This window comes from Henckelia pumila, chromosome 4 (genome assembly GCF_033568475.1).
Source record: "Henckelia pumila isolate YLH828 chromosome 4, ASM3356847v2, whole genome shotgun sequence".
Lineage (NCBI taxonomy): Eukaryota > Viridiplantae > Streptophyta > Magnoliopsida > Lamiales > Gesneriaceae > Henckelia > Henckelia pumila.
In genome coordinates, this window is record NC_133123.1 from 72,966,233 (window position 1) to 72,979,519 (window position 13,287).

Sequence of the window (13,287 nt, forward strand, 5' to 3'; positions counted from 1 at the left end):
AAATGCAATTCAGGCAAAAATAAAAATCTAACTATGTTAAACGATACAATTCATAAAAAAATTCACGAATGTATAATTTATATCATTAAATGGCAAACAAAAAATTTAAAATAGTGCCATCAATACGTAATAATTTATTATATTATTTGATAAATTCCTAAATAATTTTATTTTTCAATTTATAACACAAATATGAATTAAAATTAGTATGTATTATATTTTATTTTATGAAAAAATGAGGGGCACCCTATATGGGTCCGCCCCTGTGGGTCGGGTCATGATCCGGTACCATGAGGGCCCTAGAGCCTAGTACCCATTGGATCATTCATTTGAGAGAAGTCAGCTGAGAATAGTAAGCTATTCAGCTCACTTTCTCTCTCTCTCTCTCTCTTTATCTGCGCCTAGGGCTCCTTGATTTTGGGTCTCTCTCTTGGAGGAGGTGATGTCCTTTCTTCCCTGAACTAGCAAATCAAATTCACATTCATTCCAAATCCTTGTGTCTTTTTATTGCTGTGAAATTTGCAAAGATTCTGTGTCATTTTTGTGCTTATTTTTGGTAAACCAAGGGTTTTGCTTGCAGATTGTGGTACTTCGATACACGGGTTCCTTTTTCTTTTTATATATATATATATTTCACCTTTTGAGTTCCTTAATTTTATCAAAAACCCATCTCGCAAAAACCCACGAAGAAATATCCCTACCGCCTTGTCCCTAGCTATAATATCATCATGCTAATTAATAACAGTACTGTTATCTGCATAAATCACACGATCGAAAGCTTGTTCATATTTTCTTGGTTTGTTATGGTGAAGCAATATATCTTTTATATTTTGAAGCTTGATTTGCAGGCCTTGATGAGATAAACAACAACAAAAAAAGAAAAAAAGAAAAATGGTGAGGCAAAAGATTCAGATCAACAAGATTGACAACCTAACGGCGAGGCAGGTGACCTTTTCCAAGAGAAGAAAAGGGCTTTTCAAGAAAGCTCAAGAACTCTCGGTTCTCTGTGATGCTGAAATTGCCCTCATTGTTTTCTCAGCTACTGGCAAGCTTTTCGATTTCTCCAGCTCCAGGTAGCTAGGTTCTCTTCAATCTTTTTATTTTCATCCATCTTTCTCATGTGTTCTTTCTTTCTTTCTTCTAAAAACTGCTGAAACTTGAAACCCACATCAGGCAAAGGTCCAGATCTGCGAGTTTTTAGTTGGAAAGCTGATATCTTTACCACATTTTAACTGTATTTTGTGTGCATATATAAGTATTTATATCATATATGTTTCCAGTTCAACATGCCCTCTTCACTTCTCTCTCTGTGAATTCTTGGTTTCCTTAAAAATGGCTGAATCGCGAAGCCAATAAAAGAAAAGGGTTCAGATCCGTAAACATAAATTGGGCCACTGTGTATATATCATTACGCTGAATATATAAATACATACATATATGCATCTATATTTATATTATCGTATGATTATGTTTCTGATATTAAGCTGTGTACGTGGGGGAGTCGGGTCTGTGGGGGCATTTGCTTTTCGGAGAAGACGCCAAGAAAGTAAATAATGTATCATGGAAATATCAGCATAGATTTTACTGATTCCGTACCGTGAAATCCCAAAGAAATCTTCATTTACGCAATGTTGTTCTTATTTTCAACGATCCATCAAAATCAAATAGTACTAATTTTGCCATATATTGTAATGTTTGATGTTGTATATATGACAGGTATATTCGTCAAAAAAAGTAAAATTTCACGCACATAAAACGGTAGAACACGCTCTGATCAATTGAGATACACGGGATCATTTTTCATTTTTTTTTTGGGGTTTTTTCTTTTTTCTTTTTGGAATGAAGCTTTTATGGAATAATAAATAAGAATCAAAGATTATGGGAGGGTTACACGTTAGGTTACACGATGCACATGAAATTATAAAATTATCACTTTATTTTATTTGAAAAAATTTTCTCCAAAATAAATTAAGGATATTTATGTAATTTCAAGTGCAACGTGTTATCCAACGTGTAATTCTCCGTGTACATGTAGCATCACCCAAAGATAATTTTTCTTTTTTGTGATACGTATAGATGCATTAATGATGCGGACCACTGGCGTGTGATTTGCACATCCAAGGCCACAAGTTGCTGGACCAACACCTTTGTGCTTTGTAGCCATTCTATCTTCCATTAGTCTTGTAAACACCATTATCATCGATAATCAATATTCAACTTTATGTGTTGATTAAAATATACAAAGAAAAAAAAGATGATTTTGCAGCATTAATACTTTGGTGGTTTCTCATTCAACCCTCTTCATGTATACTAATTTAGGACCTCGTTCAAGATGGATGAACTCTATGATTGAATGAAAGAAAACGGGCGTTATCTTATTGACTCGACTTTATATTTTGCTATTTCTTGTTATTTTATCATATACTATTTACCTATCTTCTCTTTGCCGAATCCGAAAAGATAATTTCTCATGTTAAACAAGAAAGAGAACTATTTTTTGAGTTTGTCCGTTTGAAAACTGGATTTGTGAGTTCATGCATAGCGAGAGTCTAGCTGGTAGTTGAACTATCAGTCTACCTTATGTCCAAATCATATTTCATCTTCATATTATATGGTGCAAGTGATCATCTAGCTGATTAATGGCTCTTGGCGATTGAAAAAACAAACTCACAGTTGTACATCTAACACGTAGAAAAACGCGTATTAACGCAAAAAAAAACGTAAACTAGATGTTAGAATTATGCCAATTATCATGTAAAAAGATCACATTACCTGTGTTCTCCCAGATTAATTTTGTCTTTTAACTGTTTTGTAATGGAATATATAAGCCCTATACCAAATTTTGTTTCTTGAATGCAGAATGATCAAGATGTCGCATGTACACGGATGCAGTTAGGTTTTACAAATTCATGATTTAATTAAATGAATTGGTGGATATCATATGAAAATTAATTATGCTTAATTTATTCGCTTATTCGGTAAGGAAACTAGCTAGCTAACCTAATTAACTTGAAATTTTGCTGTTTCTTGTGTCTTTGAAGAAGCATGATGCAGCTCATACAAAGGTATTCTGTGCAAACGGAGAACTCTAATAATCAAAGCCAGCAACCTCTCCTCATAAATCAGGTACATTAATTACACGATTTCTATCTTTGTTATATATATGTGATCCTAAATTTCAGTCTTAGTCTACTGTCTTTGTTGTTGTTGTTGTTTTTTTTTTTTTTTTGCTAGCTAACTTTAGTCCTTTCTTAAACGTCTCGTTGATATGACGCTGACGTGTACAAATGCCACATCAGCATTCAGGAATATCAGCAATTCATATACACTTATACTTTTTGTTGTTTATTATCATAAAAAAAAAAATTATTTTTTTTTTGTCTATTAACTTGTCCATTTTTTTTTTGCTTTTGGTTAACTTTCCAAAGTTTGGTTTTGGTACACTAACTTATAATTTTCGGTTATTTTGATCCAATTGCTGACGTGACAGCTTGGCATGTCAGGATTTTTCGATGTCACGTCAACATTTTTCGGTGCCACATCATTCGTTGGACTAAAATAGCCGAAAATAAAAAATTAGTATATCAAAACTAAACTTTGAGAAGTTAATGGACCAAACCAAAAAATAGATAAGTTAATGAACAAAAAAAAATGATTTTCCTTATTATAAAGTAGGAATTTTTTAAAAGAAATTTAAAGGTTTCTTAACAATAGAAGATATTAGCACAGAAAAGATACGTTCTTGATTTACTAAATTCGAAGAAAAAATGCTCATGTATGGTTTGATTTTTATGCCCTTTGTTGATTAGGAATAAGTTGGATTTTTGTTTAGTGCAGACGAACACTTTGCTTCACCTTGCTGCCAATAGACCTGCAGTACTTATCATGTTCTCAATTTGTTCGCGCTTCAATCAAATACAAAACAATCACGTATTCTTTCTTTCAAAAATAATTTCAAAAAGTATTTAAAGAACACATAAAACATAGGGCTATATATAGTATCCGAACGATGATTTTATCGATCTTATCTGATATTCTAATGTTCATCAAGTATGCATGACTTAAGATAGATAACAAGAGCAATGTTGGAACTTGTCAATGTTTAGCTGGGAAGTCCAGGAAAAACCTATTAAGTAATAACTTTTTCAAATATCATTTCATTCTCTTAATTATTATTTATCATTTCAGGCCGAAGGTACCAGGCATGACATGCTCAACAAGGAACTTGCAAAGCGGACTACCGAGTTACAGTATGTTGTAGCATCTCCTCATCCATGTTACCTGTTCAATCTATGTAAATACACATACCGAAAATCATTGGAATGATTTTATCCCACAGGCAAATCAAGGGAGAAGAGCTTGAAGGACTTAGCTTGGATGATTTGATGAGACTAGAGAAATATGTAGAAGGTGGATTGAGCCGCGTTGGAAAATTTAAGGTTAGGCTGTTTCAATTCCATCAGGCTCTTCAGTTCACTTGGCCGGGGCTAGAATGCATGGTTCAATTCAGCAATTTTTCGATGTCACATCAACATTTTTTGACGCCACATCATCATTTAGACCAATAGCCGAAAATTAGAAGTTATTGCATGCCATTAGAATATTTATGAAACTATCTTGTGTATGCTTATTTTTGTATGTCACAGGATGAGAAGTTCTTGAATGAAATCAGCACCCTCAAGTCTAAGGCATGTGTTGAAACCAGACCTTGATCTATATAACCTTTGATTTTAATTTATCCAAGAACATTAAAATGTTATCTAAAATTTCCAGGAGTCAGAGCTAATGGAACAAAATGCACGATTGAAAGAACAAGCAGAGGTGAGTTCTAGATTTCCGATAACCCGAAAAATCGGATTTTCTTTGTTCAGCAAGTTGTTTATATGAATTATACCATTCTCATTTCAAGACCTGTGATTTTTGCATGTGTACCACAAAATTTTATGTTTTCTATTCGAAATGGTTGTTAAAAAAAAGATGAATTATGGTAGTTTTTGAAATAGCTTCTAGGAAACAGTACTTCTCAGCTTTTTGAAATTTTATGAAGGAAAAGATGAGAAATTCTGTTTTCTAGCTAGAAGCTCTTCCAAACATGAGAGTTTGATTAATCTAGCTAGGTACATATTTGATTCAGAGATATGAAGGCACGAGAATCGCAGTTGAAGCTGATCAAGGGAATTCAGCAAGCTCCATTACTAACAGCCATAGCTTTGCCTGTGCCGAGGACAAAAGCGACTCCGATACTTCCCTCAGGCTTTGGTGCGTGACTTGGAATATATATTTGTAAATTAAATTGCATAGGCTTATAATATATATATTTTTTAATGAAGTTACCTGGTTTAAGAACATATATAATTCTCAACTAATTGTTGCAGCCTGTAAACTATTAATCAAGAGAAGGGTTGATGACATGCAGCATTGAAGAACCGGGTTCTCATCATTTGGGTTTATATATGCTAATTTAATGTTGTATAAAATAATTTGGACCGGAAGTTTCCCATTTTCTTTGTATTTAAATACTTTGATCAAATATATGATATCCTTATTTTCAATTTCTCTCTTCAGCGGGAGAAATTACGAATTTCGTTTTTGTAGCTTCACCGTTGTTCCTAAGTTTTCACTTTTCAGGTTAATTTTAGCCATTAATTAAGTATGTACACTTGTTCTCATTTTCAGCTCTTTTTTTATCGGATTGGACACGTGACAAATGTTTGACGTCATATCAGCAATTTTTGATATTATGTTATCGATTTTTTGATGTCACGTTAGCAGTCTGATAAAAAATGACTAAAAATAAGAATAAATAAACACTTACATGATTAAAAATAAAAAATAATCAAGTTGTATAACCAAAATTGTAATTTTTCATTCTACGTCGCTTAAATTAATTAATCTATCTATCTGTTCTTGTGTATGTTCGTGGAAAAATACGTGCCAATCTAGCATCTAGGGCATACATGATAATAATTCCACTAAGTAAAGAGGTTCAAGACTCGATTGATAATTGAGGTAAAAAAATAATATTTTTGACATAAAAAATAATATTTTTTTGAGTCAGATTGGATAGGAAATTCGGCTTACGAAATTGACCCGAGACATTTCATGAGATTTTTTGTACTTATGTTAAGCTTGCTCATTTAAATCCATAAATTATTAATTATACAATTTTCCTCCTCAATTTATTATTATATAAAAATTAACTTGTTATATGCTATTTTTGTTACAAATGAAAGTGATTATACATCAATAATTTTAAAAATGCATTTTTTTATTATTAAGAATGCATTATAATTATAACATCAAGCTAAATCGAACTACTTGTGAAACGAAGTCCAATTAATTTGAATATATATTTATTGAAAGATCGAACATTTGCAACTTAAAAAAATTATAAATAATAATAATATTGCAACTAAAATATTTTAAATCATACAAAAATTCAAACACCGCATTTTGATTGTACTCCAAATACGAATAATTATTGCACCACATCAATTATTCAGTTTTTTTGTTAAATTTTTTTATGAATCATTGGCTAACGTAAAACATAATAAGATCTCTTATTTAACTGTTTCAAATGGTCGAATAAAAAATATTATGAACGCCAAAAAATAAAATAAAATTGGTACTTTGAGTACATGTAGCGTGATAGAAGATGAGGTACAAAAATTTTGATGAGATATTTGATAAAACAAATTTATTGTTAATAAGAATTTTCAGTTATTATATACCAAAAAAACTATATTTAAATTTATTTATTTCTGAAAAATACATTATTTTTTTAGGCAAACGAAAAATACATTATTACACTATATAATAGAAATTAGAATACCCCCACGCTGAAGACTCGCTCCCCCTGCATAGCACAGAATGTGTCCGCTTCGTAAATCTCCCACTGTTCTCGTTTCCTTTGATCCTCTTCTCTTTCCCTCCTTCACTCTATCTTCTCCTTTGATCCCTTTTTCATATTGTTTACTCTTCTCCTCTATCTCTCTCCAATTTTTCTGGGTTTTTTTTTTTTTGAAATTTGAGGTGAATTCAATTTGTTCGTCGACATGGATGAAGAATATGATGTGATTGTTCTGGGAACTGGGCTCAAAGAGTGCATTCTCAGTGGCCTCCTCTCCGTTGATGGTCTCAAAGTTAGTGCTTTTAGTCCCCCACTCTCCATGCATGGATTTTTGTGAATGAAGTAGGATTGTGTGAGATTTCTTGTCCAATTTAAAAGGTGCCTTGATTGAGCCAAGTAGTTTTCTGGGATGTTTTAAATATGATATGATATGGGATTTATGCATGGATGCTATATTGTTTGTATGATTTTGCTTGCAGTGATTTTCTTGGTCTGGTTTGCGGGTTTCTTAGATTAAGCCCATAAAATTTTTGGCCTTTTTTGGTATGATTTAAGGGTTAGATGATCATTTGTTTGTTCTTGTTAGCAGTGTTTATCATTTTTGTCATTGTCATAGAAAGATCAGGATCTGATGATTTCTGGATTTGTTAAATTGTTGGTGTGTTTGGCACTGCTGTGTGCAATCATTTCCAAATTTGGATTGATTTGTGATGAATTTTCGAAATTCGATTTGGAATTTTCAAGTTTTATTGTTCGTTAATAGCGGATTTGATCATTTGAGTATTGTGAAATATGATGTCCACTTAAACTCATCACTGCTTCAGAATTTATTAAAAATGGAGCTTCAAAGATTCAATCTTGTGTTTTCTGAGCAGGTGCTTCATATGGACAAAAATGACTATTATGGAGGAGAATCCTGCTCTCTCAATTTAAATCAGGTAATATTTGCTACAATCACCGAATATAAGCGGTTTCTTATCAAATGCAAAGTTCCAAGCCCTTTGGGCAAATTTATAATATTTATAGAAACCTTATTGATCAAATAAAAATGGATAATTAGAGTAAATATAGCCACATTGTATTTTGAACTTTTTGTAGGGTTTCCCCTGTTTGTTTTAGCAAATTATATTTTGTTCCATAGCTCTGGAAACGCTTCAGGGGAAATGACCAGCCTACAGAGCAATTAGGAGCCAGCAGAGAGTACAATGTTGATATGATTCCAAAGGTATTTGAGATTTTCTGATGATATTCACTCTTCTACCTTCCTCGCTTTTGCTTCAATGCTCCAAGGTTGATCTGTCATTTGGATCCATCAAATCTCAAGCTATTGCAATACAACTTTTGCTGTTGAGTTTCAAGTTCTGGAAATAGATTGGCTTCTTGCATTTTTCAAAATCTAATTGTTAAATTTGAGTTCGATATTATTATCATTTTTTTTAGTTCATGATGGCGAATGGAACATTGGTACGGGTGCTTATCCATGCGAATGTTACCAAGTATCTGAACTTCAAGGCAGTAGATGGTAGTTTTGTCTACAATAAAGGAAAGGTATGCTGCTTTAGTAAAGTTTAACAGTTATTTGCATTTGTTCTCCTTATCGTATTAAACTTAATCCACCCAGATCTATAAAGTTCCTGCAACTGATGTTGAAGCACTAAAATCTCCACTAATGGGGCTGTTTGAAAAGCGTCGTGCAAGAAAGTTTTTTATTTTTGTGCAAGAATTCGAAGGGAGCAATCCAAAAACTCATGAAGGGATGAATCTGGATACAATCACAGCGAAAGAACTTATTGCGTTAGTTTTTCAGCATTTCATATTATTGACTTGCGCTGCATGTTTTGATCATTTTGTTGATCTTAGTAGAGATTTAAATATCTATTCGACTAGTAAATGCAATTAACTCCTTATCAGTTATTTTTGCCATTGCATTTGATGAATCACGTGTCACAATGGTTATGAAATCACGGAAAGTTAGCTTGAAAATTGTTTGCCCTCTTAATTTAAATTAAAAACCATTTTTGTTATCTGATGCAGAAAATATGAGCTTGAAGATGACACAATTGATTTTATTGGCCATGCTTTGGCACTGCATAGTAACGATAGTTACTTGGATCAGCCAGCTATGGATTTTGTTAAGAGAATGAAGGTAGATGCTTTTATCAATTGTAGTTGGCATGTCTAATGAATGTCAAGTTTTTCTTTTCTTAGCCACACCTTTTAAGCCTAGAACAAGGACCAACAACAAATATGTTAGACGTACATGGTTGCTTTGAGAATGTAATTTATATATCAGTATATATGTATGTGTGTGTACGTGTGTATCGTAATGTTTAGTGTTAAATTTTATATTTTATTGAAATATTTTGAGAAAAAAATTTGACAGGTAAAAATGTATGATTGACAGTATTATTTTTTTTTATCAATTTATGTAACAGTTTCTTTATTAACTATCTTATATATTATATTTAAAATGATATTTGTGCGCAATTTAAAATTTTAAAATATAATGTATATAATATATTTGATGAAAAGATTCTATAATGATAGTGTTTTTTTTAAGTGAAAATTTGAACTAAATGTAATGATTATGTGGAAGGTGTAGGTATTGATGTAAATGTATTTTTGTGAAAAGGATTGAAATTGAAGTGAAAATATTTGAGTCTATTTTGGTGTTTGGGTAATGGATTTGGGAAATTAAACCATCATGTACTCTTTCTGATGAACTGGCTATATGTAGTTCGAATTTGAGGTTGAATATTTCTTACAATGCTCTTTTTTTTTTGGTCTGTGCATTTGTGAAGTTTTTCTTACTAAAGTGTAGCGTTTAATAACTTATTATTTCTCAAAAAGCTGTATGCCGAATCTTTGGCACGCTTCCAAGCGGGATCCCCATACATCTATCCACTGTATGGACTGGGAGAATTACCTCAGGTTTGTGTGCCTATGTATATTAATTTCATGTTTAGAGCAGTATTAATTTAGTTGGTGCATGATTGAGCATGCATGTATTATTATTCACAGGCATTTGCACGCTTAAGTGCTGTTTATGGCGGGACATACATGCTGAACAAGCCACAATGTAAGGTAATATTTCAACCAATTTCGGTCTTTCTTACCAGAACCACCTTTCTTTCCTTGGTATCGTTTTCAAGCTTCATGTCTTCTTTGATGAAGAAATTAAACAGTTGCAAGAATTTCATTTGTTTATAGAATCCGGTTCAATAGAGGCTTCAGCTTTCATGTTTGTTGGATTTATTACCTTGATGTCAATGCAAACATGGAGGTTTTCCATGCATTTCAATCCATCTAATTGTTTTGGATTTTTTTTTTCCGATTTTACAGGTGGAGTTTGGTGCAGATGGAAAGGTTATTGGAGTAACCTCTGAAGGAGAAACTGCTAAATGCAAGAAGGTCGTCTGCGATCCCACGTATTTACCTGATAAGGTAAGTTTAAGTTCCAGCCAGCTCCTAATTAGAATGGCACATCACATAACAGAACGCAAGGTCTCAAGTTGCACGTTCTTGATGTCCACAATACTAGTGTAAAATATGAATGCCTATATCCACAGGTTCATAAGGTTGGAAAGGTCGCTCGTGCTATTTGTATCATGAGTCACCCAATTCCGGACACCAATGAGTCTCACTCAGCCCAAGTCATTCTACCACAGAAGCAACTTGGCCGTAAATCAGATATGTGCGTCCGTTAACTTCGTGGCGTCATATTTGCATGCTATGAAAAACTCTTGTTTATGGCTATATTGTTTTTGTCTCGCGCTGACCATGTCTCTGATGCTAAAGGTATCTGTTCTGCTGCTCATATGCTCACAACGTGGCTCCTAAAGGAAAATACATAGCATTTGTTTCTGCAGAAGCGGAAACTGACAACCCAGAGGTCGAACTGAAGCCTGGCGTGGAACTTCTTGGACCAATTGATGAAATCTTTTATGAGACCTACGACACATTTGTACCCACCAACGACAACGACGCTGACTATTGTTACATATCTAAGGTGTTATGCTTGTCTATTTTCCTATTGTTTTTGTCAAGACTGACATAAATACACGTAAACACGTACCTCATTATATCAAAATGTCGTTCCTTTTATCGCGTGTTTCAGAGTTATGATGCGACGACACACTTTGAATCCACAGTTACTGATGTGTTGGCCATGTACACAAAGATAACTGGAAAGGTATTTCTCAAACAAGTGAATTGATTTTCCAAGATTACATTAACTTGTTGATTTTATGTAACTCACTATGTTGTTCTAGCTTCTCGATTTGTCGGTGGACCTGAGTTCGGCCAGTGCTGGTGCTGAAGAATGAGCACCTTCCAATGTCCCCAAAATTTTCATGGATCATCAACTTCTATTTCTAATATATGCATAAACTTGAGTACGTACGTGATTTCGTTAAGGAAAATTCATTTCCTGGAAAAATATCATTAGGACAAGTGTCTTAGGTCCTTGTAGTATCTTCATTGTTGTTCTACTCTATGTTTCTTGAGTTGTTCTTCGTTCTCGATGGAATGCATGTTCGAACAATATCTTCGACTTTTCGGTGAATTTCTTATAAGCAACTGGGAGTTCCAGTAAAAAATCTGATTGTAAATTTGTCTGGTGGCATCTGTCACCAAACTTTCTTTATTTCTTTTCGATAAATTTTTCTTATTTATGATCAAATCGATAATATTCGAAGGCAATGATTGTACGCCTCACTTGCAAAAATGACACAAAAGAATGGAAAGGCACATATAACATCAGACTATTGTTAGACGAGTTAACTATAAAGTTGATTTTTGTAACGCTGTGAATGCTTGATTATACAAATAGCATAAAGACAGTGCTAAATTTTCTAGTTTCTTGGCTAGGGATCTGTAGGGACCGTCCTGATCATCTACTAGTTTACTACTTAGACATGCAATAAACTCAAATAGATAAACATAATTAGAGTAAACCGCAAAAACTTAAAACAAAATATTAATTCGGTAGTATACAACATGAATAAAACTGAAAACCCAAGTAAATATCAATATACAATCCAATCAAATAAACATATAGCAAAAATAACTTAAACTAAACTACTAGAAGCCTCCGCTCACAAACCCTGGTTACCGATCAACAACTGATCCAAATCCTGGTCAACCTGCAATCTACCCCATCGAATGAGATAATGTTATGAACTCAATTTATATGAAGAGATAATTGAGAATAGAATAAAAATATACTGAATTAAACCCAGAGAATAATCTCTTTACAAGAACTTTCATTCTTCCCTAGCTTCGGCTAGTAAAACTCACAATGGAAATTCATCAATGTCCTTAACTCTTATGCAACCAACCCCTATTATACTACCCTTGCCCTTTTCCCAAGGCACTCCTTCTAAAATTCTCTTCCTAACGACATAATGGGTTTGACCCAATATATTACAGCCCATAACAAAACCACCCTTTAAACACCATGAACTTAAGATCATAACAATACCACCATATTGAAAAACAGTCTTGTCCTCAAGACTGGAGTTATGAAGTGCTTCTGTGATGAGTTGAACACCTTCCTTGACAAAGAATGAAGCCCAATATAACAATGTCCATCCAATCATATCAAGATGATCGATACTCCATGAAGTTCCAGTAGTTGGCTTCATTGATAATACTAATTCCCTGTCCACTGACATTTTCCAGAAGCAAGTAGCATTTTGATTTCCAAAGTCACTTCCAGCATCATCAACCATATCGCATAGTGTCCTTTTTGTCGTATATAGGATTTGGAAAGTATTACCAAGAAATTTCATTACTTTAATTGTTGCATCAACCACTGAATTTCTTTCACCAATGATTTGCCCCATCACAGTAGTTGGGCTGTAGGCTCCCTCCTCCATTCCACTGTCAATTCTGGTTTTGATAGAAGAAGAGCTCAATTTTTCGTCCACCCTACCCCTTACTTGTGTTGCGCCCGTTTCCCACCTTCTATCGGGAAACCATAGTCTTCTCCAGTCCCTGCCGATTACCTCATGAATTGAAAACTTCAGAAAAATTGTGGCATTTAACAAGACGCGATAAAACTTCAATTTAGAAGGCGTTGAGTACTTCCTGGCCCAGCCCAGTTGAAACCCCTTGGCCCAAGAGATCTCCAGCATTTTCATCACTAAAGTCCTTTCCCTCATCCTCCTTCGACTTTTGTTCGGCCAGGCTTTGTGCAAAGTCAGTTCGTGGGCCACCAATAATTCCGCTCCAATACCGATTGTGGCCATGATATGAGGTTTGCCCAGCACTTCCGTGACACAAACAACAAACAGTAGCTTTAGTATTCCCTATCTCAGGCTTCAATTTCTCCGAGTGCCACCTTATCTTGCACAGGTTCGAAGACCCAGTATTGACAAAATCAGCCTTGGCCTCAAGACTGAGATCATAAACCTCTTCTCTGAATTCAGAAACTT

General features: G+C 33.9%; 2 protein-coding genes across 4 annotated transcripts; both read left to right on the forward strand.

The window, feature by feature from the left end:
• Window positions 1–356: 356 nt before the first annotated feature.
• On the forward strand, window positions 357–5,594 carry LOC140865751 (MADS-box protein AGL24-like). 2 transcript variants are annotated; one of them, XM_073270493.1, is made up of 9 exons: window positions 357–439; window positions 849–1,073; window positions 3,042–3,126; window positions 4,189–4,250; window positions 4,340–4,439; window positions 4,647–4,688; window positions 4,774–4,821; window positions 5,135–5,259; window positions 5,376–5,594. In XM_073270493.1, exons 2-9 carry the CDS (start codon window positions 892–894, stop codon window positions 5,380–5,382), a joined length of 651 nt encoding a protein of 216 aa, XP_073126594.1. In that variant the 5' UTR covers window positions 357–439; window positions 849–891; the 3' UTR covers window positions 5,383–5,594. The 2 variants fall into 2 exon arrangements, with proteins under 2 accessions (XP_073126594.1, XP_073126596.1); XM_073270495.1 differs by having other exon boundaries at window positions 3,045–3,126.
• A 1,286-nt stretch (window positions 5,595–6,880) lies between these two features.
• Window positions 6,881–11,419, forward strand: LOC140864381 (guanosine nucleotide diphosphate dissociation inhibitor At5g09550-like). 2 transcript variants are annotated; one of them, XM_073268533.1, is made up of 13 exons: window positions 6,881–7,142; window positions 7,726–7,788; window positions 7,992–8,075; window positions 8,291–8,398; window positions 8,472–8,644; window positions 8,885–8,996; window positions 9,701–9,781; window positions 9,872–9,934; window positions 10,193–10,294; window positions 10,420–10,544; window positions 10,649–10,859; window positions 10,968–11,042; window positions 11,122–11,419. In XM_073268533.1, the coding sequence occupies exons 1-13, from the start codon at window positions 7,056–7,058 to the stop codon at window positions 11,173–11,175; spliced, it is 1,338 nt and encodes a 445-aa protein (XP_073124634.1). In that variant the 5' UTR covers window positions 6,881–7,055; the 3' UTR covers window positions 11,176–11,419. The 2 variants fall into 2 exon arrangements, with proteins under 2 accessions (XP_073124634.1, XP_073124635.1); XM_073268534.1 differs by having other exon boundaries at window positions 7,097–7,142; window positions 7,949–8,075.
• Window positions 11,420–13,287: the final 1,868 nt, after the last annotated feature.